Below are 26,354 nucleotides of genomic sequence, written 5' to 3' on the forward strand. Positions count from 1 at the left end.
CAGTGTGGGAGAAGGGGCAGTTCTTTCAGTAAAGGGAGGCACAGGGTTAGTTTTCAGTGTGTGTTTGATAAATGCACTTTATGTTAGATCCTGGTCTTCATTTATTGCTCTCTCTTTTATTATTCTTGCCTTCACAGTACTTGCAGCTCTCTCTGTTAGGACAGAAATAAACCCCACAGCAGTGTCTCCCTCCCCAGCCCTGTTTGAGCTCAGGTATTGGCTGTCTGTACCCAGCATAGTTCCTGAGCTGATGGATGGTTACAAATATCTGCACTTGGACCTGGTGAAAATGTACTTGGGTATTCTTAATTGTTTTAGATTGTGTGCATTTATATTAGATATAAGGCCCTGGCACAGGCTGCCCAGAGAGCCTGTGGCTGCCCCATCCCTGGCAGTGTCCAAGGCTGGGATGGACAGGGCTTGGAGCAACCTGATCTGGTGGAAGGTGTCCCTGCCCATGGCAGAGGGTGGAGTGAGCTAAGCTTTAAGGACCCTTCCAACCCTGTCTGTGATTCCATGACAGCTGCTATTTTTAGCTCAAATCATGAAACATTAAGAGCAAATGCAGAGGCAGGGAAGGTATCTTGGAGGTTGAGGTGAATGGTCCCCTGGGGCTGGAGCAATTCTGTGTGTGCTGGTGGGTCTCTGTTGTCTGAGCTGATCTCCCTGGCTCTGGGTGCTGCTGCTTTTGGGGGGGCTCCTCCATCCCTCTCTGCTTTGGAGCAGCAGCAGGTCTGTCCTTGTGCTGCTGCGCTTCCAGTTCCCATTCAGTCTCCCTCAAGAGAGGTGGGGGCATTCTGGACCTGGGTGGTTCAAGTTTGGAAAGGCTCATTCTTGGCAGACAGCTCTGAGAGAGCAGGTGAGCCTGAAGTCGTCTGTGCCACTGGAATGACAGCCAGGTGTAAAGTGGGAAGAGGACAGTGCCATGCTGCTGTGCCCTGGGGTTCAGAGGGAGAGTAATGATTTGCCTTTTCTCTATACTTGAATTTGAGTCTTTAAACAAGAAGTAAATCCTTATAAAGAATAACGGAAGCTGAAATGAAATAGATGATTATTACTGAAACCTTTGGAAGAGCGCAGATCATCCCAAAGCAGGCATTCCTGTGCAGGGCTGTCCCAGCCCTGTGCTGGAGGTGGCTGGGAGGCAGCAGCAGGTCGGGACCAAAGAGAGCCCACATTACACCACAGGTTTGTTTTGGCATGTTCAGTACCAGCTGTGCTGTGCAGGGCAGAGCGTGAGCACTAGGGGTGGCTGGGGAGCTCCTTGGCGCAGCCAGCAGTGCTGGCTCTGCCCTGTCAGTTTGTCCTGCTCTTCCTTTGTTTTGTTTTACTACTGCTGGACTAGAACTTGGTTGAATTTGCCGTCTGTGATTTCCAGTGCACGGGGTCAGGGATGTTTGTTCCACTGTGTGTTCTGGTGCCTTCTGCAGTGTGCCCTTCTGAGGGGGTTCTTGTGCAGCTTCTGGGGCTGTGGAAGCTGCTCTGTCCCTGTGTGCCAGCTCTCCCTGCTGCAGGAGCTCCCAGCTGCTTGATCTGCAGGCTGAGCCGTGGCTATGACGGGTCATTCTGGCAACTGCAGCTTATGATTAGAAAGAAAATCAGTCACTGTCATCTTGGACCCCAGCACCGGTGATCTGACAGTCCACGATGCATCAGCTTCTTCCTCATCAGAGGATCTTAGACTCAGGACTGCCCCAAGGGTTGTCCTCTGACTCAGGCTGATACCAGAAAGCTCATCTCATTGCATGACTAGCACAGCCAGCTGCACCATTTCACTGCCTGCAGATGCAGCTGGGAGACCCAGGGGATCTTCTCATTCCAGATTTTTGTTGGATCTTCAGAGCCTCCTCCATGTGTGGCTTCAGCAGAGCAGAGGTTGGACTCCAGCTGCTGCTGTGTGCTCACACCCTGGAAATTCCCTTCTGTCCTTGGGGAAGCTGGAGTGTTCACCTTGGCGTTCAGGCAGGGTAGGAGTGCCTGCCGTGGCCTTCGGCCTCACAGTTCCTGTGCCAGACAGTGGCTGCTGCTGAGCTCATCCTCCCTCCTTCAGAAAAGGGAGCTGGTCTGGAGCTGGGCTGTGGGAGCTCTGTCCCAGTGGGCACTGCCGGGGCAGCGTGCCCTGGCTGCCAGAGCTGTGCCCCTGGTGCTCCCTGCTTCCCACTCTGCCAAGCCATGGACCCTGCTGCAGCTCTGCTGTCTCTGGGGGCAGGAGCCCCTGGGGCACAGGGGCTGATGCTCCCCCCGTCAGGTGTCCGTGTGTCTCACAGACACTGTCCATCTCTGTGAAAGCACAAGCTGATGTGTTTCCCAGACCTGTGTCCCTTGGGAAAAACGTAGTCATGGAGGGTTAGTTTTCCTCCTCCATCTTGTTCCTACCAGTGGTGATGTGTTAAAATTTCAAATTTTTTAAAAATAATTTTATTATTTTGATTGAGTAGCTTGTTCACAGCTGTATCTTTAATCCTGGCATTTACTGTGGCTCCAAGAGATGTTTTAAGTAGGACAGAGAGTCATTCATAGGATCATCTATGTCAGTGGGTGGTTCACATCAGGAAATGGGTTAGGCAACAGAGTCAAGGAAATGTTATTTTATAAAATGGCTTCAGCTTATCACATCCCTTGAAGAGCTGGGGGCAAGGAACAGATCAGGCTGAGCTCTGAGGAGATGGTGTGTGATGCATTCAGAGGGGCAGATTTTAGGGAGCCCAGAAAAGGAGTCTGGCATCATTTGTGGCTGTGTAGTCCACCAAACACTGCTGTCATGGGCTGGGCAGGTTTTCAAGGTCTGATGGCTGATTTTATGTCCCCATGGAGCCTGGAGCTCACATGACAGCTGGCTGGGCTCCAGCTCCTCCTGTCCAGTTTGGCTCACTGTGTCACTGAGAAGGAAGGACCTGAATTCAGCTGAGGATGAGGGGAAGGACCTCGAGGAGGATCCCAAAGCTCAGAAGGCTCAGGGACATGGCTGTGAAAACCTATGACTTGAAAATCATGTGCTTACTACTTTTATTGATAAACAGAGCATTCAGGGCGACTCCTCAGCCTCCCTTCCAGACTGATCCTCTCGGATCAGCTGATGGAGAGTCAGTCACTCAGCTTTTGATGCTCCAGAGGCCCGGCTGGGTGAGTAATGATTCCTCGAGGCCTGGAGATATCTCCTGATCCTCCTTCACCCGTAATTAAAGCCTTGTCAGCGCATGCTGTGGCGGGGTGCCTGCTCTGCTCCCGGCCCTGGGGCAGGCTGTGGGGGGAAGGAGTTTGTCTCTTAGACACTTGTTGTGTAAATGAGGCCATTCTTTTTGCTGGGCAGAGGGGAGCAGAGGAGCAAGGAGCCTCAGACATACGCTGTTCTGGGTGGCAGTGTGGGAGTCCCACAGCCCTGCGTGGGCACAGGCTGCAAGCGGGTTGTCACTATGCAGAGCAGTGTCTTTCTGCAGCTCAGACTCTCTTTTCCCCCGTCTTTTCATGTGTCCTCTGCCACAAACCTTTGAAGAAGGCCTTCATAATTAAGTTTTTCCCAACTGGGGTTTTACTTTTGAAAGAAAAATCACTTTGCATTTGAGGGTTTGAATTTGAAAGAAAAATAAGGAACAACTTTCCCATTTAATTTCTGTTCAATTTCTTTTTAAGTCACTTGGTATTTACCATACTGAATTTTCTCTTAAACCTCTGTTCCTGTTGCCCTGTATATTGCCCCTTTTAATTTTTTTTAAAATAAAGCCAAGCATGCACATTCTGGTACAGTATAATTCTGCTCTCAATGTGGGCAGGACATGGTTAAATTGGACCCGTGAGTCCTCATTTTTCCTGAGGAAACTGTTAGAGAGTAAATGCATCTTCATTGGCCTGCAGTAATGAAGTTGCAAGTCCTGGAAAAGCTTCACGTTGTTCCAGACTATTTTATGACTGAGAGATTTTTATGTTTTCCCATTTGGTGAAGGTGACCTGTCTGACTTCTGCCACTGTCAGGAGTGTTGGTCACCGTACATACACAGTCACATTGTGCTGTCCCTGGAGCACACAGCCATGGCCAGCAGCTGAGTGTGATTGAGGCAAGAGTGTCACTCATCTTTGTTTGGAACTTGGCTGAGGAGGCAGAAACCTGCCTTTGGGAATGCAGACTGGATTTCAAGCCTCCTTTTCAGATGGCTGTGCTGTAGAAGTGATAATTTCTCGTGTTGTTCTCTTCTTGGCCTTCCATTGCCGACTCCAGCGTGCACATCAGTTGAGTTGTTGAATCAGTTGTTGAATCCTTTCCTACCTCCATACAGACCTGGTCACAGAAGATGGATTTATCAGATATGGCTCAGCCCTGTTCTCTCTCTGAGGGGTTTGGCATGGGAAAGTCTGACTCAGTCTTGCTGCAGAGGCTTTCCCCATTGCCTCTGCCCAGGAGGCTGCCGGAGCCCTCACCTGTTGGAGAGCAGCCCTGTGTTTGTGGGGTTGGGAGCCAGCGCTGCTGCCCCTGGGGCTCTTGGAGCACATCCCAGCCTCTGTCTGTTCCAGTCTCCTCTCGCTCTGTTGTGCACCTTCCCTCGCCCAGAGCTAAAGCAAGGAGCCAAGAATTAATTGTTTTGTGTCGTTTTCCCCCTGTGTTGTGTTGTGGTCTGATCGGTATCTGGGCCCATTGGGCACTGGAGGCATTTGCTTCCCCTTGTGCGGAGACAGCTGCTGGAGAGCTGAGCACGGCTCCAGTCCTTGCTGTCCTGCAGGTGCTGAGCAGGAGAGATGCTGCTGGCAGGCGGGGGTGGCAGGGCAGGGCTGGCCCTGGGAGGCTCTGGCTGTGCCCAGGACACGGCGCTGGTGGCCCTGGCTGCCCTGGCAGGGCGCTCTGGGCTCCAGGGCCAGCGCGAGATCCTCTGGGGCTGCTGTTCCTGTCCATCACCACAGGCTGCACGCTGCAAGCCGTGTCCCACCTGAGCAGCTTAAGTAAACTTCCCACGGCAGGAGGTGTAATCAGAGGGTAAATAATTTAGTAACATTTATTTGACATTTATATGAAATTCACTCCCATGGAATTTAACTCAGTGCTGGCAGTAAAGGGTGAGGAGGAAGGAAAATGTGATGGGGCGTAGGGGAACCTGGGTGACTTAAAGGATTCCAAATTGGAGTGGAATTTATAATATGGTGTTACTGTAAGCCATGTCATTCATCCAACTTTAGGATTTCTAGAATGGTTCTGGAATGCTCTCTTGAACACAAGGCTCATATTCCAAGTCCAGACTTGGGAGGTGGAAATGCAGTGGGACTCTGTGGGATGTGAGGATGTGGGGATGCTGAGGGGGAGGCTTCTGGGTCACCTTTCCGTGCTGTGCCCTGCTGGGGCAGAGGGGTGCTGGGGCTAGGGGCTCCCCAAGGGCAGCAGAGTCTCCTGGTGTCAGGAGCAGTGGCAGCACTGAGGAAACAGCGAGGGGCACAAGAGATGAGGCTTTCATCAGTGTTGACTGAAGAGTTTTGGAGCCTCGTGGCTCATTCCTAATTAAAGGCTGGAGTATGTGGGTGCTGGACTGGCAGGGCTGCTGAGATGGCAGTGGTGGCCCTGGGACAGCCCTTTCATCCTGACACCTCACCTCTCTGTCCTTCTGCTTTCTTTGCAATGGCTGAGGCTGTCTCTGGGGGCTTTCATGCGGATGTTTTTCATTGTTGGGTTTCAGAGGAGCACTTGATCAGGAGTCTGTGATACTAGTAATTATGCTTCATAGGGACCTATTTCCTTATGCATTTAATAGGGCTCTGTCTTTCAGCTTGGCCTGAACTCTTGAGCAAGGGCCTTGCACGAGTGAGATGGGCATTAAAGTCTTTGATTTTCTGCAGGGCAATTACTGTGGCTGGGTGAGGAAGAGGAGGCCGTTCAGTGAGCACTGAGGGTAGAGGTGTTAAGACCCTGACATTAGTAATCAGTTCAGTGTTTCAGGTTCCTGAGTTCAGTGGCCGTTCACGCCGTAGGGATCCCCAGGTGACCTGCAGGCTTTGAGCCGTGCCTGAAGAGACCTCTTCAAGGGAGCTCCTTTAACCAGATGGCTTGTCTTTGAGCTCTGCTGAAAAACTGGTTTCTGAAGATGAGAAAAAAATTCCCTTAGTGCACCTTCTAATTGTTCATTTAGGAGCAGAGCTCTCCTCCAGCTGGGAGGGCTCAGGGCTGCTGTAAAGTGCTAATTAAAAGTAATAGTGATAATGAAAACAGATGTTTTCAAGAAAAGTAAGTGCTACTGGGGCCCCAGTCTGCTGTCCCTGCCTTCTCTGCAGGAGGAGAGTGAGTTGTGTCTTGAGAGCTGCAGGTCCAGGGGGCTGTGGAAGGGACCAGATGCCAGGTGGCTCCTGCTGCAGTGCCAGCCAGGGATGGCTCTGGATGAGGCACAGAGCTGCAGCCAGCCCCACCCCAGAGCACTGCTCCCTCCCACTGCACAGGGGAGGACAGGGGCAGGACTTGCAGGGAGGAGTAGAACAGAATTGTTTAAGACGCTGAATTGTTTTCTGGAGTGTTGTTCTAGAACAGGAGAGGGGAAACCCTGATGGAAGATGGCTCATTAGAAGGGCAGCAGGGAGGGACATCTCCCTTGTCTAGATTTTAGTAAGAAGGGATTGTTTTAATCTTGTTTATAACTGATACACTGATGAGCATTTGAAAGAGCAGCCCCAGCTCTCCAAGACCTCTGGGATAAGTTTCATGGGGCTCTGCAGCCCATCACCCATGTTTGCACTGAGAGTGGACAAAGTTTAGAAGCTCACGTCCAAATCTCCAGCCTCTAAGGCAGCAGCTGTGTGCCATGATGTGCTTGTTTCTTGGAGTGCTGGGTGCAGTTGTGCTGTCAATTCCATATTACCCTTCTCATTGCTCTGCAAGTAAGCTGGAGAGGTGTGGCACCATGCTCAGCATGGCCTGCAGTACAGATGTGCAGGGGAGGAGAGAGCAGCTGAGAAAGAAGGGGTTGGTTCAGCATGGAAGGATGAAACACTTGTGGAGGCATAAGGTCCTGTCCTTCATCCTGAAAAACTTGGCTTGAGAGTCTTTGGCTGACTGTGCTTGTGGGAGAAGTGGCATCTTTTAGAGGGGTGGGAGGCACCAAGGAACAGGGGGATGAGGGGAGACAACAGGGTGGGTTATTCTGGTCCTGATGAGGGGAAGCATTAGCAGAAGGAGGAAGGGCCAGAGCATTGGCCAGAGGCACTTCCTGTGGTCTTGTCCAGGTTGAGGCCAGCCCACAGTAAGGCTGCTGGTGTAAAGTTGATTTTGCAGATGTCACCAGTGATTAGTTAGAGAAGGCCATTCAGCTGCCCAGGAGCAGCCAACCAAGGCAGTGGAGGTGGCACCAAGTGCTGCCTGCAGCCCATAGCAAATGGTCCTTGGGGTTAACACTGAGATGGAGCTGTCAGAGCCTTGTCTGTACTGGGAGGTAATGGGACCCATACTCCTTAATTACTGCCCATGGAGCTGCTGACAGAACCCTGGAGCTTCAGCCCTTGTTAAAGTCATTTTCAGCTGTCACTTGGCTGTGGTGGCAGTGGAGCCCCAGTGTGTTACAGCCGCTGTTCCTGCAGATGGAGGAGCAGTAGATGCTTTTGCCAGAGCATATCCCACCAGGCACTTTGGCATCACTTCTGGAGGCTGGGGCATCCATGTTACTGACTTTAATCCAAGAGAAACTATTTTGATATTTGAAACGATTTCAGAATCCAAAGGCTGCCTTGCTGTGTGCTGGCAGCTCGGCTGCTGGCCCTGCAGACACGCGGTGGCAGGTGACAGGCTGCAGTGTGTCACCTGTCCTGAGGTAATGCCTGCATGCACATACACCTGCTGGATCTTCCACACCGACTGTATCCACAGTTCAGTCTCCTCAAAAAGGATTCCTAATGCATCACACAAGAATTTGGGTCCTGAACGGATAAATTCTGTTAAATCTTGTTAAAAGGATGTAGGAACCTGTACCAAGTCCAGAGTAGAGGTAAAAGTAATTGAAATACTGAAGGAAATGTTTTAGAGTGGGAAATGGAGATTAATTTTCAGCTGATCAGGAGGAGCATCCAGAACTGAAGTTACAGGTTTTGGTGTTTGAGCTCTGTTTTGTCTGGAATGGATGCTCCAGCAGAAGGTGTACAGGGGCTGTGGGAGTAAGCCCTGCTATGGGTGTGTGTAAGATAAACAGTTCAGGGGCTGTGTCCGGTGATGTGGCCCTCTCCATCCCAGAGGTGGCTGGGGTCAGTGTGTGGGCACAGTGGCGTGTGGAGGGTCTCACTGGGGCGAGGGGGGCTGCAGACAGGTGATGCTTTGGCAATTCTTATTTTGGTGAAAAGCTCAAGACAGCCCTAGGAACACCTTGCAGGCACCCCACAATTATCATAATAAACAGTTTTATCATCTGCTTGGCAGTCAATAATGTGGCTTACGCTGCTTTAGTATCTGGCTGGTATTGATCCCCCTTACAGCAGTGCCACACTCAGCTCCCATTAACCCCTGCGCTGTCGGTGGCTCAGCCATCCTGCGGGGCCTCAGCTCACCTGCCACCAGGTGTGTGCAGCAAGGGACAGCAGCGTGGGGCAGGCTTTGACTCAGGGCCTGACAGTGGGATTTGATCCAGGAGCGAGGGATTGAGTGCATATCCTGTGTATGGGGCGTTAGAATAAAAGGCTTGACATGGTTCCCAGTTTGGGCTTGTAAGAGATTTGTGTGGTGTGTGGTGCTCTGTCACATGGGGGTTCCCTGAGATCCCAGAGTGCTGTATGGCCCTTGGAGGAGGAGGGCTGTTCTCTGCAGTGACACTGTCATGCTTTCCTGGGGCCTCGGGCTCCAGGTGGGAGCTGGGCACCCCCTGGCTCGGCCCGGCTCTGCTGGGACTGGCTGAGGCACTGGCGTCCGGCAGCACTCGCGCCTGCCTGGCTGTGAGAGCAAAGCCTGTGGCATGGGCACCTGCTGGGACACAGCCTTGGCCCTGCAGCAGCTGCTGGGCTGAGCGGGGCAGCCGGGGCTGCTGGCTCTACCCAGGGCGCTGTCTGGGCTAAGTGAGCCCTTGGGGTGCTCTGACAGCATTGCCTCCGCGTCTGGCAGCGCGGGCGGCAGTCAGGAATATCACGTTAGTCGCCGACTCCATTTTGGGAGGAAGAAGATGATTTGCTGTCCGCATCCCAACGGGCCTTTGAGGAAGGATGGGACTTTCTGGGATTTGGTTGTACCTGGGGGTAGTTGGGTCTTGTGGCCCAGTATTTCTCCTAATGGAATTTCCCATCATTTACTGCCCTGCTGATTCCTGATCAATGAAAATAAAATTGCATTGCCTCCTGAGAGGCTCCATGTATGGCTGCAGCCTCCAGCTGTGTCAGTTCCGGTAAGATAATCTCATCAGGCGTGCAAGAGGGTAATAGGAAATAAAAATAAAACCCACAATTAGCAAGAGGCTAGGCAGCTGAGTAACACTTTCAGTCCTGGAGGTCTGCAGACATGTACTTAGCAACTTCCTCTCTCATCTCCTGCATGCCTTGCAGTGTGCTGCTGTGTGGTGCTCACTGGCCTTGGGATGCCTGCAGATGCATCGGGCACATCCTTTGGCATCCCCATTTACCTGGGTCTGTGTCAGCTCTCCCCAGCTGAGGTGGTTTAAATGTTTCATAGGTGATGTTCTGAGGTGCACCAGGGATGTGGCAGCAGCTGATGGAAGGACTGCGTGCCATGCACGTGGAGAGCATGAACTTGAGACTTTGAGCTGTCAAGTGGTCCATAGGTGTTGACTCCTGATGGTTGCTGCAATCAGGAGGATTTAATTTGGCCAGATAAGGAACATGCTTAGGCTGTATATGAAGTCTGGAGCAGGGTGTAGTTTTGGAAGCAACAAATGTGGATGCTGTTAACAGGAGTATGGGACCACCTGGATCTGCTAAAAGTTGGCCTAAAGGTTGCTCTAAATGTGGTGGTTTCCCAGCTACACCAGCAAGTTCCTTTACCTGTTTTAGGGGTTTTTTAGATTATCTTCCAGTGATACGGCTGTAAGTGGTGTTTATACTGAAACATGAATGGCTGGTGTGAGCAGACATCCCGGTGACCTTTGTGATGGGACCGTGCAACCCCAGTGTGCGGTTCAGAGCTGACGTATCAGCTGTGGTGTTTGTCTGAGCAGTCAGTGGGATGGTTACACAATGACCTCATGCCTCTAAGCCTGCTCTCCCGATCCAAAGCATCGGCTTTCCCAAAGGGTGGGAAAGAGCAACTGAGCCCAGAATGTCGCAGTGAGTCTGCTTCCTAACAAGGACTGGATCCGAGCCCTGGCAGAGGAGATCTGCATGACTTACGAGTCTGACTCTTAGCCTTGGCTTGGCCCTTGACACCAGTCTGGAGCGCACATGTTGTTTGGGTAAGCCCGCGGGAGGAAGGAGCCCTGGCAGGGTCTGCTGGTGAGTCCCTGTGGCTGTGAGCACAGCCTGGCAGCGCAGCAGCAGCTCTGGGGCTGTGTCTGATCCCAAGGCCACGTGGCAGGGCTGCAAACTCAGAGCCTTTCAGGGCTGCTGTGTTCACAGGCATCACCGGGGCCTCGGTGCAGGATCTTGTGGGTGTTCCCTCCCTCCGTGGAGGGACACAGGGCCCACACAGAGCTGTGCTGGCTGGAACTGGTGCGAGCCACTGGCCAGGCACTGGGGACACAGGACAAGCTGCAGCATGGCAAAATGGGGGGATGAGCACAGCTCACTTCCTGAGGCACTGGGGCTTGGGACAACCTGAGGGACTGTGGGGTCTGTGTGACAGAGCAAAGCAATTTGTCCTCAGCAGCTCTTTGATTAGTTTTGGAGTTGGATCAACAACAGTGCACTGAAAATGCAAACCAGATGCAAATGGAGTTATTTATGCAGCAGCATAGGCTGAGAACACCATTTAGCAAGAAAGACTGGGGGTTTGGAGCAAAGGGGTGAGTTGCACAACGGCAGAATCGTGAGATGTGTTACGTTTTGAAACAAAACCTGGGACTTCTGGGGTGTCCTACTGAAGAGGAGAGGAGCCTGCAGAACCTGAGAACAAGCTCCATGCCCCGGGAGCGTGTGAATGCCTTGTCATGTATGAGCTAAGCAAGTGCTTCAGTTTGCTGTGTAGAGAGAAACGTGACTGAGGCCAGTTTACCTCTGCTGCAAAATATTCTTAGTGCTAAGAATCTCCTGAAGGAATAAGCGCTCTTGTCCCCAGCTGCTCTCAGAAAGCCTTCTGGCCCTCCTTGGGATCACTCCACTCTCAATGGCAGTGGGCTGAAGATTAGATAAGTATTTTTGTTTGTAGTGCAGTAGCTGGCTCAAAGGGATCAGTAAACTTGGAATAATAGTTCATAACAAAATGCCTTCTGAAAAGCTGCCTGACTCGTATTAGTCCCATTGGCTCAGTTTTAGCTGGTGTGAAGGGCAGAGGGAAAATGTGGATAATGTGGAAGGTTCACCTTTTCAAGGAGCCCCTTTCTCTCAGTTTCATGCCAAGTGCTTGAGCCCTGCAGCTTTCAGCCCTGTTTTGTTCAGCGTTTCCCTTGCTTCCTGCTGGTTGAAAAGCTGTTTATGCTAATGATGCTGGGAGGATCTGAGGGGCTGGCTGTGCTGGATGGAGCCCATGGATGGAGCCCATGGATGGAGCCGTGTCACCTCGTGCCGTGGATGGAGCCCGTGTCACCTGGCGGTGTCACCCCATGCCATGGATGGAGCCTGTGTCACCTCATCCGTGTCACCTCGTGCTGTGGATGGAGCCCATATCACCCCGTGCCGTGTCACCTCGTGCCGTGTCACCTCGTGCCGTGTCACCTCGTGCTGTGGATGGAGCCCATGTCACCCCGTGCCGTGTCACCCCGTGCCGTGTCACCCCGTGCCGTGTCACCCCGTGCCGTGTCACCCCGGGCCGTGTCACCCCGTGCCGTGTCACCCCGGGCCGTGTCACCCCGGGCCGTGTCACCGGGCCGTGTCACCCCGGGCCGTGTCACCGGGCCGTGTCACCCCGTGCCATGTCACCCCGGGCCGTGTCACCCCGGGCCGTGTCACCCCGGGCCGTGTCACCGGGCCGTGTCACCCCGTGCCGTGGCCGTGCGTGCAGCACCGGCACTCTCAGCTGGAGCCTGCCTAGGGCAGCCCCTCCACACGGCTGGCTCCTTGCTGGGGCAGCACTGTCCTCTCCTTTTAGGTGCCCCATGGATCTTCTCTCATCATCCCCTTCTGGGACCTGGGGCCCTTCAGGATCCTTGGGCTGGAATCCCTCCCAGGGGAAGGCTCACAGTGTTCATAGGGACTGCCACAGAAGCAAAATCTTTTCACTGAGAAGGTGGCCAGGCACTAGCACAAGCTGCTAGGGCAGTAGTATAGTCCCCATCCCAGGGAGGGATTTAAAAGGCGTGTAGTGTGGTATTTGGGGACGTGGGTGGCCTTGGCAGTGCTGGGTTAATGGTTAGACGATGACCTTAAGAGTCTTTTCCAACCCAAATGATTCTTCAATTCTATGAATTCTTGGCTTTTTTGGGATAACCAACCAGTTGGTGAGGACTTGCAGCCCCAGCTCTTTGGAACCTGTGGGTCAATGTTGTTTGGACGTTTGCTTGTTAATTCTGCTCCCACTGCAGGGGTGTTGGATGTGGCCGTGTGTCCAGGTGGAAACAGTCTGGTGCAGAGCAGAACGTTGGAGGAAGTCAGAACTGAGCTTGGGCTTTTGATTGGTAAAGCCTCACTGCAAAAGAGGAAGAGAGATGTAAGATGTTCAGGATTTGGCAAGACTGGTATCTTGCTCATCACACCATGTTTGCCAGTGAAACAACTCCACTGTGATCAGGGTGTGTGCTAAAACACAGCTTGGTCTCACTTGGGGAGGTGCAAAATATGACTTGCTATGTGAAAAGGAAAAATTAGTTTGTAATTGCTTCATTAAAATGTTGAACTTGGCAAATATCAGTATTTTCAGGTTGTTTTTTTTTGGTTAGGAATTGCATAAGAGAAATCCCAAGGCACTATGTTGTAAAATGCTGGTGGGAAAACCCCAGCTAGAAATCATTCTTCACGCTGTGCATCCATGTTCCCTGTTACGCTCAGGTTTTGGCACATAAGTACCATTTTATCCTAATACCTCAAGCCTTGTTGCAGAGTTTTCAGCACTTCCCTTAGGCTGGCAAGTATCTTGCTGCTTTCTGGCACCTTAATGAATGTGAGAGAGCTGGGATCCCTGTCTTCTGTTTGACTTAAAAGGTAGAAGCATTTTACGGAACTGGGAATTGAAACTCTTGGTATTGCCACTTGAATCTCCAGCCAGCGTTGCTGAGGAAATTTGTAAAGATCTTTCTATTCTAGGAAGTAACTCTTCACATATTTGTGTGATAGCAGCTGTTGTAGAAATCACAGAAAGTGACAACATGCTCCTGCCACCTTGTTTTACCCTCTTCTATGGCCGTCCTGCTTGCCAAGCAAGGCAGCGTGTGCTCACCTAATTGCAGGCAGTATCATAATTCATGTGCATAAAGGAACAAAATTAAAGTTGCTTTGGCAACATACATTCTGTTCTTCCTTAATTTTTGAATTCTTGATCCTAGGCAATTATTTTTATCATGTCTTTCCATTTGCAATTTCCTAAGTGTTACCCGAATGCTGTGCAGCGCGCCAGGTGCCAGGAGGCAGCACAGAAAGCTTTGCTGCTGCAGATTCACTGTGCCGGCACTTGAGAGGTCACGGGGCTGCCTCACACCCTGCCTGGGCTCCTGCTCTTGGGAGTTTGAGCATTCCTGTTCCCAGGGACCTCCAAGGGCCCTGCCCAAGCTATTCTGTGTTTCTGTGACCATCAAGTTGAGTTGGTTGCTCACCTGTGCTATGTCCATCCCTAGTTTCCAGGCTGGAGCAAGGGTCATCAAGTGCCATTGCTGAGACAGGAGCCTCTTGGCCAGCCTGGACACCACACTCGCTAGGCGTTGTCCTTCTGAGGCCGCTGCAGAAGGCCCGGCTGAGCGTGTGAGGAGGGCTGTGGGCAGAGTGTCCGAGTGCACCCTCAGTCCTGTGCTGTCCTTGTCCTCCCCACCTCTGTCCTTTTTGGCTTTCCTGAGCCACCGGCGCCCTGGAGCTGACTGAGGGCCTGAGCGCTTCCCTGTGCCATGCAGCTGGGCAGGGGGAGGGCAGCTGCAGGGGCTGCCAGCCAGGCCATGGCTGTGGCTGTAAGGCATCTGCCTGTACCTTCTCCCTGTCCTCGGCGCCCTCTTTTCCATGGTGCCATGTGGGTCATTAGCTGAGGGAACAGTTTCTCACTGTCGCTTTCTCCTTTTGTTTTCCTCCTTCCTCATTGCTTCTAGTCTTGGTTTACTGCCAAACAGCCTCTTGTGAAAGGGCCGCCTAATTAACCCTGTGCTAATTAACAATTTAAAATTACACAGCACGGCTGTTCATATTTAATTCTCGGGAAGCCTGGGCAACAGCAGGAGCCCCCTCCTCCCTCCCGCTCCCTCCCCGCTGCCCGCCCTGCTTGCCAGCGTCCCCAGGGGAGGAAGCAGCCTGGTGCCGCGGGCTGGGGGTGCCCGGGAGCCCCAGCCTGCCAGGAGCTCAGCGTGTTGCTTTAGGACCAGCCACTCCTTGGTGGAAGCAGTGCTGGAAACGGAGTGTCTGTCCCTTTGAGGATGGGGCTGGGAGGAGGTGACACAGCGAGGGACTCCATGCGTGTTCTGCACGGCGTGGCTGCCAGCTGCCAGGCCTGGTGGGTAGGAACGTGGCCGAGTGTGGGGCACACAGTGTTGTGCTGTCACCTGCATCTGCCGTACAAGCTCCGTTCTGGGCCACGTTGTGCCACGTTGGCTCCAAGGGACTGTGAGATGGTGCTGTGAGGAAGGGGCAGGGGCCAGGGCCAGGGTGGGCATGGCAGTGGTGGGATGTGGGGCTGCAGAAGGGAGCAGGAGAGCCCTTCTTTGCCACTGGGGCAATGTGAGAGCACAGAGTCTCTGGCACTCAGGCTGTTCTCCCTGTAACTGGAGTTCATTGATTTTACGGGAAACCATGTTTACAGACAGAGTGCTGATCGACCTGACGAGTTGACTTCTGCCTCCTTAAGTAAGAACTACCTTTTCTTATTGACTGGCTGATAAACAGAGCAGAGAGGGCGACAGGGGGAGCGAATGGGAGGTGTGGAGCACACCACTGTCTGTCCATCTGAACTCTCACACTGTGTCTGTCCCCACACAGGTGGCCTAGGGGCATTTTGGGGTGGTGGAAGACACGGGGCCCAATAGTGGACTCATAACTGCATTGTGCTCCTGCTTAGAACCTGGTTTGCTATAGTAAGGAAATTGCTGTTTTCAGTTTGAACAGATGATTCCTGCAGCTTCTGCGTGAATAGAAACAAATATTTTAATGCCTTAGGAACAGCTCTGACGGTGACTGAACCATCAGAAGAGCTTGGGCTTGTGCAGGGCTCAGCCTCTGTCCGAGGCTTGGGCTGGCCATTTTGGCTCTGGGTTTTTCCACATGCCCTGTAAGGGCTCCTCTGTGTTGAGGAAAGGGAGAGGAGAGGAGAGAAGATTCCTTTGGCATAGCACATCTTGAGCTGGTTAACTTGGAGTGAGTGGGGGAGAGCTGTTAAAGCCAGCCAAGGCAGAAAAGCCCACCAATTAATTGGAGCGTGCAGGTCTGCCTGGCCGGGCCGGGCCGGCAGAGAGATTGGCTTTCCTGTCAATAAACAAGTCCCCAGTGCAGCATCAAAGCTGCAGTCCTTTATCAATCGCAGCCTCCTCTTCCCGCATGTTCCTGTAACTTACCAAGCATTTATTACATTGATTTTCCAATCAGGCTGTTAACCCTCCCGCCCCTCCAGCCCTGCTAACCCTTCTGGCCCGGCTGTCAGTCAGGCACCTCCTGCCAGTCAGGAGCCCTTGGTGGCAGAACCGCTGTGACCCTGGCTGTGCCTCACCTGGCGGGGTGGCCCAGGAGCGGGCTGTGCTGGCCCACACAACGATACGGGTCTGAAAGAATTGGGAGGGTGTGCTCACTCCATGCTGTGCCTTCAAGTTCGCATAGATGTTCCTAAAACTTCACTTGGCAAAAGTACAAGGCTTATAGAGTTTCTTTTTCCTCATTTCCCCTGAATAAATCTGTTTTGGTTTAATTTGGATTGCAGTTGCCGGTGCAGAAGTAGCAGTGAAAAGGGAGAGAGTAGGCGTGTTGTGGGAAGGTGAATGTGCAGCCTCAACACAGAAGGATCTGGGATCAGTGATCCAGGGAGGGAGCTGGTGCAATAGGAGCTGTTACATGGCTGGGGCATATTTTAGGCTAAGGGAGCAAAACTGGCTGACTAAACCCCGAGCCTTTTGGCAGCAGGATGCTGCTTTTCCGTCTTGTTCTGCTCAGTGCACCAGATTACTGTTGCTGCAGAGCAAATCCCTGATTACTCCCAGTGCAACTCTAGAGGCAGCTGTGTATGGCAGAGAATCCAGGGAAGGTGAGACTGGAGGTGCTGTGGAGTAACGTTGTGTGTGATCACATTGGGATCTCCACCCAATGCACCTGTGTGTCCTTCTGCAGGCATCCTTGTTCATGGGCTTTGAGAGTATGACTTTGCCTTCACTGGTAGTTGTAAATGCTTTTTCTTCGAGCTTCACTGGAAGTCAAATGTAAAGAGAAAGTACTAACACGTTAGAGAAATCAGGGGAAGTGTGGATGGCTTTGTGTAGTAAAGGAAAATAAATTGGGAGATAGTGAAACCAGAAAAAAAATGCTGATTGTCACTCTGTTTTCTTTTGCTTGAACTAACTCAGGTAGTTCACACGGGGCTGCTGTGGCACATCACTGAATTTGCAGGTGGCCAAACCTCTGGCAGGTTTCCAGTTCTTCACACTTTCTGTATGAGCTGAAGAGGGCTCCCTTAGGATTGCAGTATTGGAGTTGTTGGCCAGATGCAGCAGAAAGGGTCACGATGACAGGGGTTCCTGGGTGTCAGCCATGGTCAGGAGCCCAGGCCCGCTGTCTGCCTGGCAGCTGGTGGGAATCCTCCAGTCGCGCTGATTTTGGTGGGATGGAGGCAGTGGAAGGGTGTCCTCCTCCTCCAGGACCTGCACCCACCGTTTGTCTGCAGGGGTGAGAGGAGCGATCGGTGCCCAGAGGCTGTGCCCTGCAGGACCTCTGGGAGGCTCCTGGAGCACGGTGGGCTGATGGCTCTCCAATCCCCAGGATGCCCCCTTGTCAGGTCTGGAATTTCCTGTTTGGTTTCTCTCCTGACATCTCTCTGTTCAAGCTCTGTCCAGACCAGAGCAGTTATGTGTCCTGTGCTCACTGAGCTCTGTTACTCCAAAATCGCCGTGAGTTGCTCTGGCTCACGGGTCTCCCATTGAGGTGCATGTGTGCTAGCAATGGGTCTGCGTTTCCCAAGCCATTGGCAGAAGGGTGGCACCCAAAGAAACAGCATCTGCCTTAGGGGTGGCCAGGGAATACCAGAGCTGTAAAGCCACAGAACTGTTCTGTTGTCGTGCAGTCTTTCTGTCACAAGCTTTCTCATGATGTTTTGTTTTCTGAAGACCCAAGAGGTCACAGTGCAGGTCCTACAGCCTTCCTGCTGGCTCCCTTAAGAGAGGTGTTAAGCAGGTTTTTCGCCACTTTCCAGGCCCCTTCAGTTTTCCTCTTGCGTGGCTGCTGCCAGCGTGTTTCCATTGCTCCTTCCCAGCGGTGCCTTGCCCAAGGCCGGGCTGCCTGTCCCTGGAGCCCCCACTTGGTGCTGAGCAGCGGGGTCAGCAGCCCTTGCGGCGGTGGTGGGGTCCTTTGGGAGCAGCCAGACTCACCTGCCTCTCTCCTCTGTCCCATCCGCAGGTCGGAGCCGTAGCGGGTGCAATGAGCGCTCCGTGCCGGCCCTGCCATGGAAGGCTGTGACTCGCCCGTCATCCCCGGGAAGGACAATGGGTGCGGCATTCCTCAGCACCAGCAATGGACTGATCTCAACAGCGCGCACCTCCCCGAGCCGGCCGGCAGCATGGAGCAGCCCGCGGCGGAGAGCTGCAGCCCCCTGGACAGCCTGAGGGTGCCGTTCCCCGAGCGCGGCGCCGAGAGCAGCGCGGCGGGCCCCGGCGCCGAGCCCGCGGGCCAGGAGGTGAGCTGCGGGCAGTGCGCGGCCTCCTTCGCCGGCCTGCAGAGCTACATGGAGCACCGCTGTGCCGGCGCCCGCCCGCCCCCGGCGCTGCGGGCCGACAGCGGGAGCGACACCAGCGAGGACGGCGAGGAGGAGAGCGACGTGGAGAACCTGGCCGGCGAGATCGTGTACCAGCCCGACGGCTCAGCCTACATCGTGGAGAGCCTCAGCCAGCTGGTGCAAAGCGGGGCTGCCGGCGGCAGCGGGACTCTCCCCTCGCTGCTCCCGAACTCTCTGCCCAAGCAGGGAGATCCCTCTGCTGCCGCTCCCGTCTACCCACAGATCATCAACACTTTCCACATAGCCTCATCCTTCGGGAAGTGGTTTGAGGGCTCAGACCAGACCTTCCCGAATACCTCAGCCCTGGCGGGCATCAGCCCCGTCCTGCACAGCTTCCGCGTCTTCGATGTGCGACACAAAAGCAACAAGGATTACCTGAACAGCGACGGTTCTGCCAAAAGCTCCTGCGTATCCAAAGATGTTCCCAACAATGTGGACCTGTCCAAATTCGATGGCTTTGTGCTCTATGGGAAGAGGAAGCCCATCCTGATGTGTTTCTTGTGCAAGCTCTCCTTTGGGTATGTCCGCTCGTTCGTGACCCATGCCGTGCACGACCACCGAATGACTCTGAGTGAGGAGGAGCGGAAAATTCTTAGCAATAAGAACATCTCCGCTATCATCCAAGGGATAGGCAAAGACAAGGAACCCCTTGTCAGCTTTCTGGAACCAAAAAACAAAACCTTTCAGCACCCTCTCGTTTCCGCAGCTAACCTCATAGGCCCTGGACACAGTTTTTATGGTAAATTCAGTGGCATTTGCATGGAAGGTGAGCAGGCCCTCCAGGCCGGGGCGGCCGGTGGAGCTGAGCCGCCGCCGGCAGCGGGTGTCCTGGCCCCCAGTGCACTCCTCAACCTGGGTGGGCTGACCAGCTCGGCTCTGAAGACTCCCATTACCTCAGTCCCCCTGGGCCCGCTGGCTTCCAGTCCCACCAAATCCTCAGAGGGGAAGGACCCTGGGGTGGCAGGGGGGGAGAAACAAGAGGGGGACGACCAGGACAGCCTCTCGGAAAAGGTGGAGCCAGCCGAGGAGGTGGAAGAGGAGGAGGAGGAGGATGTGGAAGAGGAGGAGGAGGAAGAGGAAGAGGAGGAAGAGGAAGAAGATGACGATGATGAGGGTTGCAAAGGACTATTTCCAAACGAGTTGGAGGATGAACTGGAGGACCGGCCCCAGGAGGATGTTGGGGCTGTGGCAGGCAGTGGCAGCAGCAAAAAGGACCTTGCTCTCTCAAACCAAAGCATTTCTAACTCTCCCTTAATGCCTAACGTGCTCCAGACCTTGTCACGGGGCACAGCTTCTACTAGTTCTAATTCTGCTTCTTCCTTTGTCTTTGATGGTGCAAACAGGAGGAATCACTTAAGCTTTAACAATGAGGGCGGCGGAGCCAGTGTGGCCGAGGGCAGCAGGAGGCTGGACTTCATCGATGAAAGTGCCAATAAAGACAATGCCACAGCACCAGAACCAAATGAGAGTGCAGAGGGCGAGGACGGGAGCTACATCTCCCATCACCAGCACGCTGGCCCCCTCTGTGAACTCGGGGGTGGGGAGTGCCCCTCGGGGAGCGGCGTGGAGTGCCCAAAGTGCGACACGGTCCTGGGCTCCTCGCGGTCGCTGGGTGGCCACATGACTATGATGCATTCTCGCAACTCATGTAAGACACTCAAGTGTCCCAAGTGCAATTGGCACTACAAGTACCAGCAGACGCTTGAGGCGCACATGAAGGAGAAACATCCCGAGCCGGGTGGCTCCTGCGTCTACTGCAAGAGCGGGCAGCCGCACCCGCGGCTGGCGCGGGGCGAGAGCTACACCTGTGGTTACAAGCCCTTCCGCTGCGAGGTCTGTAACTACTCCACAACTACCAAAGGCAACCTCAGTATTCATATGCAGTCCGACAAGCATCTCAACAACATGCAGAACCTGCAGAACGGAGGGGGAGAGCAAGTGTTCAGCCACACCGCGGGGGCAGCGGCGGCAGCAGCTGCTGCCGCGGCCGCCGCCGCCGCCAACATCGGTAGCACCTGTGGGGCTCCCTCCCCCACCAAACCAAAAACCAAACCTACGTGGCGGTGCGAGGTGTGCGACTATGAGACCAACGTAGCTAGAAACCTTCGGATCCACATGACCAGTGAGAAGCACATGCACAATATGATGCTGCTTCAACAGAACATGTCCCAGATCCAGCATAACCGGCACCTGGGCCTCGGCAGCCTGCCGTCCCCCGCCGAGGCCGAGCTCTACCAGTACTACCTGGCGCAGAACATGAACCTGCCCAACCTGAAGATAGACAGCGCTTCCTCAGATGCACAGTTCATGATGGGGGGGTTCCAGCTTGATCCCACCAACCCCATGGCAACGATGGCTCCATCTCTAGGTGAGGCTGAAGGGGTTTCCACCACATTCATGTGGGAAACCCAGCAAAGGCAGCTCATGAGCTCCCTTTGTGTGGTGGTCAAGCATGGAGGCTGCGCAGTGCAGATTTCTCATCTGTGTTCACCCAGAGCAGTGTTTCCTCATCTTGTGGCTTTTCTAATACATTTTCCAAGAGTTTTCATAGGGAGTTAATGGAACAGCAGACACGGGTTACGGGTGCCGTGGCGCTGAATGTTCTTCCTCGTTGTGGAAAGCATCCTAACTACAGTGTTTCCTGAGAACGTCTCCTGGGTTTGGTGGGGAGTGGGAGTAGTTTGATGGGTAGCTTTGAGAGAAGGTGCAGTCACCTGCTGGCACTCCCAAAGGCAGGTGTGTTTGTTCGGGGTTGGTTTGAGAAGACAAGGTCAGCAGGTTTGAGAGGGGTGGAAGAGATGGTGTTCCTCTGCTGCCGGTGACAGATGGGGCTGGAGGCTTCTGAAGCTCAGAGCCCCTCACTGCTGAAGCACGGGGCAGTTGTATAAGTTGGGAGTGTTTTAACTGAAGTTCCTCAAGTAAATGACAGGGCCTTGGATGTCCATGAGCTGCCTGGAGAGCAGTTTGTGAGCTGTGCACTCGATGGTTGCAAGTCTCACACGGAGGGTTGCAGAGGGAGGCCCTGCCCGTGTTAATAAGCACTTGACACCAGGTTGGCCCTTTTGGCTCAGATACACACAATATGAGCTTTGTGAGAAGTGAGGCAGATTCTTCCCATTCTTACATTTTGGTCCAAAACTGAGCAGAGCATTAATAATTCAGAAAAGTGTGCTTTTGGGTTTTTCCTGCATGGTGAGTTCAGGAGAGAGTGTCTTAAAGAGCGCTTGCTTCTCAGCAAATAACTTGCAACACAGGAAATGAAAAGTTAAGTTAAAATAATATCTTTTTGATTAACTGAGGAATTGTTGACCTGGTTCCTTTCATAGGATTGTTAAGGTGAGCTGTGACATCAAATCAAGGTAAAATACCGAAAAGCTGTGGAAAGAGCATAAATGTCTTAAACACGGAAAAGGAGAGCAAAGTGGCACAGGAGTCCTGGTTAGTCTCTGTGCTTGTTCAGAGTTTCTCTGCATCTCTCAGGTGCTCTGGCGTGAGCAGGAGCCTGTTGTGCTCAGTAGCTGTGAGTGAGCAGAGCTGAGCTCTGGTGTGAGGAGTCAGCCTGACAAAGGTGGGGTCCTCCTGGCTCTCCGTGACATACTCTCATATCCTCTTCATTGGTTGCTGTCTTTACCTCGTCAAAACTGTTTTTAGAAGATTCTTCACCATTTTCAACTCCTAGACAAGAGATGAGATATAACAGTGCAGGAGTGGCACTGCTCAGGTTGTTTCTGTCCACGCCATGTCCTACACTGTTGCCACCTTGTGACAGCAGGGCAGTGACCTCCCTGTGAGGTGGCCATCTCCTGGGCTTGTGACTGCTGATCTTTGTTTTGTGTGGTAGGGACTGTGCTTAGCTACTGCGTGAGGTAGGATTTGCTTCTCCAGGGAGGCAACAAAAAACAGAATAAGAAAAAACCAGAATGCTGTTCTTGAAATAGCCACAGAAAATTTCAGTGTGGTGCTATGGAATTCTTCATCCTCTCAAAGTCTGTAGGGTTTTTCTTGCCACCTTTGATGGGCAGAGGGCTGGATGATCCTTGAGCAAGAGGGTAGGAAGGGTGACAGTAGGTCTGTTCCCAGCCTTCTGTGCTGGCTGCAGTAACTTTTTTCTTCAGCTCTGGTGCAGACCAGCAAACAGAGGAGTGGGCGAAGGGAGACACACAGCTGTGTGTGGTCTCATGTGCTTGTGGGTACACTGGTGGCACTTGGGAGCAGCTCGTGTTCTGCTCTGTGTTCATCTTCTGGAATTCAGCCTTTCTGACGTCTCCTTCCCCTTTTCTCTTGGTGCAGTGGGTGGCGAGATCCCGCTGGACATGCGGTTGGGTGGAGGACAGCTGGTGTCTGAGGAGCTCATGAACTTGGGTGAGAGTTTCACGCAGACCAATGACCCGTCGCTGAAGCTCTTCCAGTGCGCTGTGTGCAACAAGTTCAGCACAGATAACCTGGACATGCTGGGCCTGCACATGAACGTGGAGCGGAGCCTCCCCGAGGACGAGTGGAAGGCGGTGATGGGGGACTCGTACCAGTGCAAGCTGTGCCGCTACAACACCCAGCTCAAGGCCAACTTCCAGCTGCACTGCAAGACCGACAAGCACGTGCAGAAGTACCAGCTGGTGGCACACATCAAGGAGGGGGGCAAAGCCAACGAGTGGAGGCTCAAGTGCGTGGCCATTGGGAACCCAGTCCATCTGAAATGCAACGCCTGCGACTACTACACCAACAGCCTGGAGAAGCTGCGCCTGCACACCGTGAACTCCAGGCACGAGGCCAGCCTGAAGCTCTATAAGGTAAGGCTTGGCTTTGCTTCATCTTCTTTCATTTTCCAGGGAAAATCTAAGTTGAACCACAGTGCACTGTGACCCTTTGGAGATGAGCTGCTGAGAGCTCTGCGTTGGCCCCCAATCAGCCTGTGTTCTGTTGGTGACTGTGGTTGTCCAGACTTCAGGGCACTAGATGTTCACGGTGCTTTAGAGGGGGCTTGTGTGTCTTGTGGCACTGCAGCTGTGATACTCTGCCCAGAAATGGAGCAATCCCTGTTAGAAAAGTTGTGCAAGGTGACGTTTGCCTTGTTTTGTTGGCCCTTTCCCATGGAGTTTGTCCCGTTGTGCCACAGGAAGGCTCTCAGAGTGGTCAGTGTGCTGGTGCTGGCAGCAGGCGGGTGGCAGGGCTGTGGCTGCCGTGCTGCTGTGCTCTGTGCAGTCAGTGCTGGGTCTGTGGGCACAGTGCTGCTGGCTGCTGGAGGGAGGAGGCTGGAGAGGAGCCCTGCACCTCGCGGGCATTGCCTGTTCCATCCACAGCGCCGTTTGGGCTGTCACTCCCATCTTGTTGCCTTTTCCTCCCACCCCCCTCGTTCTGTGTTGTCTTTATAACCATTATAAGCATCTTCTCTTTCCTGTCTCACCGGTCTGGTCCCCAGCCCCCTCCCCTTGCTGGCCCGAGCCCTGTGGGCTGTAACCCAAGAGGAGCTCCGGATACAGTAAATAGTCCTTTCACTCGTGCAGCAGAATTGCTCCAGACGTTTCTATTGATTTTCACTGGACTTAAAGCTTCACCTTTTTCTCTAATCATCCCATAATAGCTTTAGTATGAACAATCAGGTACGAATTGCCATAAATCTCAGCAGCCGCATCCCCTCCATTCACACGTGCTCTCCCACTCATTGTCTGCTCTTTCCTCACAGGATTTTTGTATTTTCTCATCCTTTTCTTCCTGCTTTCCCCCACATGTGCTGAGGTTTCTTTATATACACACAGAGTGTACCTTGCACTTTTTAATTGCTTCTTTGAAAACTTTTCTTTATGTAATGGGAATTTAAGAGCTGACATTGAGCTCTATCATACCCACCCACTTCACAGTGTAGACACATTTTCAAAACTGGATTTTTCCTAGGAATTAACAGTTCCAGCCAATTCAGGGAGGAAGGTTATAACCAGGAGCATCATGTAAGGTTTACCTTGAGCTGTGGTTGTTGGGCCTACCTGGCATTGGTGGGGAGCTGCTCAGAGCAGGGTTGCGTTTCTCTGAGCTCGTTGTTGAGGCCAGGATGGCTGTGACAGCGATTGTTCCATGCTGAGCTGGGATCCAGCCTCGCCCATCAGAGTCTGGCTCTGGAAGTGATCAGGTGTGCACATACACCTCTGCTCTCTGGCGTGCAGGAGGCTGGGAGAGTTACACACCTTGGAAACTGAGGGCAGCACAGTCCCCATGAGACTTCAGGAACCCAGCTGAGGGAACTGAATCTCCTCTCTGGAGGTCAGTTTGGGGTACAAGAGAGTTGTTTGAAAGTGTATTATGATTATTTTTTTACACATAATGTTGTTCTTTTAAGCATACATTGCAAAGGTTAAAGTTTTCTTTATCCAGGCCCTTCGTCTACAGTGGGTTCCAGTGGGAAAAAACAATTGAGGCACTAGAATTCTCTCACTGAGGGGAAAGAAAGGGGAAGAAAAAGAAAAAATGGAAAAAAAAATCCCACCAGCGTCGGGGGACAGGCAGAGGTTCTTGTAATAAGGATTGCTAGGATGTTTTCCTTGGGCAAGCACAGAGGAACTGTCAGTTTTCAGGTCTGTGAGAGGCCTGGGCAGTCTCAGGGCTGCTCCAGCCCTGTGTTGCCTCTGACACAAAGCAGTGAAACACCAGCTGAGGGATAACACGTTTCAGAGTAATGGATTCCTTTGGAATGCTCCATGTATTGGCCTTCAGGTATGGCTGGATAAAGCTGGGAGCAGAGGTCGGTGGATGGCTGGATTCACCAGTCTTGCTTCAGCATGGCTGGAATCAGGGACTGACTTAATGGAGAAGCCTCTGTGGGTGAGGCAGGGATCAGACAACTGCAGCAGGGCTCTCGGGCCTTGGAGCAGCTGTAATGCCATGTCTGCTGATAACTGAAGGGATGCAGCAGCACTGGGGGGAGTTCACAGAATGGTTTCTCTTCTCTCAGGCCTTGGTGTGGTCTGCAGTAAATTGAGATTGATTGGATGTTATTTTTCCTCTTGCTAATGTAATCCATTAGCCTGGCACATGCATAATCAGTTTAGAGCACAGTTAACTGGATGTAATCGAGTTCTTCCCTGCCTGCTGGAGAAAATCCTCTCCAGATGCTGCTGGGTGAGAGCACACACTGGGCTTATCACACACAATCCTCCTTATTCTGCTGCTTTTGCCATTTTTTTCCTAAATCACATGTTATTGGCTGCTTGCATTGCCCAAGTGCCACTTCTGTCAGTGTTACTTGCTGCCAGAAAATGTGATCTGGAGACACTGTCAGTCCACAGTCGGGTGAACCTTTCAGTCTTCTGCTGCAGCACTGCCAGTGCCAGGGGAGAAGGTCTGGTCTTCTGCTGCCACCTTCATCCTGCACATGGCAACAGCTTCTGCCAGGCCTCCTCCCTGGCAGGGGTAAGGGAGGGGAATGCCAAAAAACTGGAAGGGTTGGTAACCTTCCCTTTGTTGTTGTGTGCTCCCGGTTCCTTGCTGTCCCCCTAAAATTCTGTGACTAAAGGGGAAATCCTTGTTTATCTGGAATTGCTGGGGGAAGGTGCTGCCTGTCCCTTGCTGTGACTGCTGAGCACCCTGGGTGGCTGAGGGGTTCTGTCCTGAGCAGCTCCCTGCAAGGCAAGGGCATGGCATGGCATTTTGGGGTGGCTGCTGCGGCTCGAGGCGGATGGTGGGTCTGGAGACCCTGCCTCCCTCGCGGGACACGCTCTGGCCTGGTGACAGGGGCTTTGAGCAGAGGCAAGGGCAGCTCCCTGGGGCAGAGCCAAGGCTCTCTCCTCGTGCCTTCCTCACATCTGGAAGAGGTTGGGCACGAGCTCCCAGCATCTCCTGCACAGGTGGAGTTTCCAGAAGGAATTAATCTGCTTGAGAGAGCCAGGTCTGGACATTTCCTACAACTTCCTGACAATCTCTAGTTCGGAATGTGCAGCTCAGAAGAAGTTTAAACAAAGAACTACTGAAGAAACACGCTGCTGGCCAGACTGCCAGCAAGTGCCTTCAATGAGTTCATTCAGTGTCTTACTTTTCAGTGTTTCCAAGTGCTGAGTTCACTTTTTTAGGGAATAGGGAGTCTGGAGGAGAGGGTTTGGGTTACGTGGTGCCATGCATAGAGGCTCTTTGTTAGCTAGAGATGCAGAGTGTGCAGGAAAAAGACTCTTTAATCTCTGTGCTCGTGGTGGTAGTGGTGATGAAACTGTGGATGTGTGCTGACTCTGACAGAGGC

The 26,354-nt window shown here is 53.0% G+C and overlaps 1 protein-coding gene across 2 annotated transcripts in view; it reads left to right on the forward strand.

The window, feature by feature from the left end:
* Window positions 1-26,354, forward strand: part of ZFHX3 (zinc finger homeobox 3) — a 129,146-nt gene that overhangs the window by 24,327 nt on the left and 78,465 nt on the right. For both annotated transcript variants that reach the window (XM_066557662.1, XM_066557661.1), the window contains exons 2-3: window positions 17,761-20,504; window positions 22,427-22,923. In XM_066557662.1, the coding sequence (XP_066413759.1) occupies window positions 17,807-20,504; window positions 22,427-22,923 (3,195 nt within the window). In that variant the 5' untranslated portion in view covers window positions 17,761-17,806. The remainder of the gene's footprint in view (window positions 1-17,760; window positions 20,505-22,426; window positions 22,924-26,354) is intronic.

This window comes from Molothrus aeneus, chromosome 11, assembly GCF_037042795.1.
Source record: "Molothrus aeneus isolate 106 chromosome 11, BPBGC_Maene_1.0, whole genome shotgun sequence".
Classification (NCBI taxonomy): Eukaryota; Metazoa; Chordata; class Aves; order Passeriformes; family Icteridae; genus Molothrus; species Molothrus aeneus.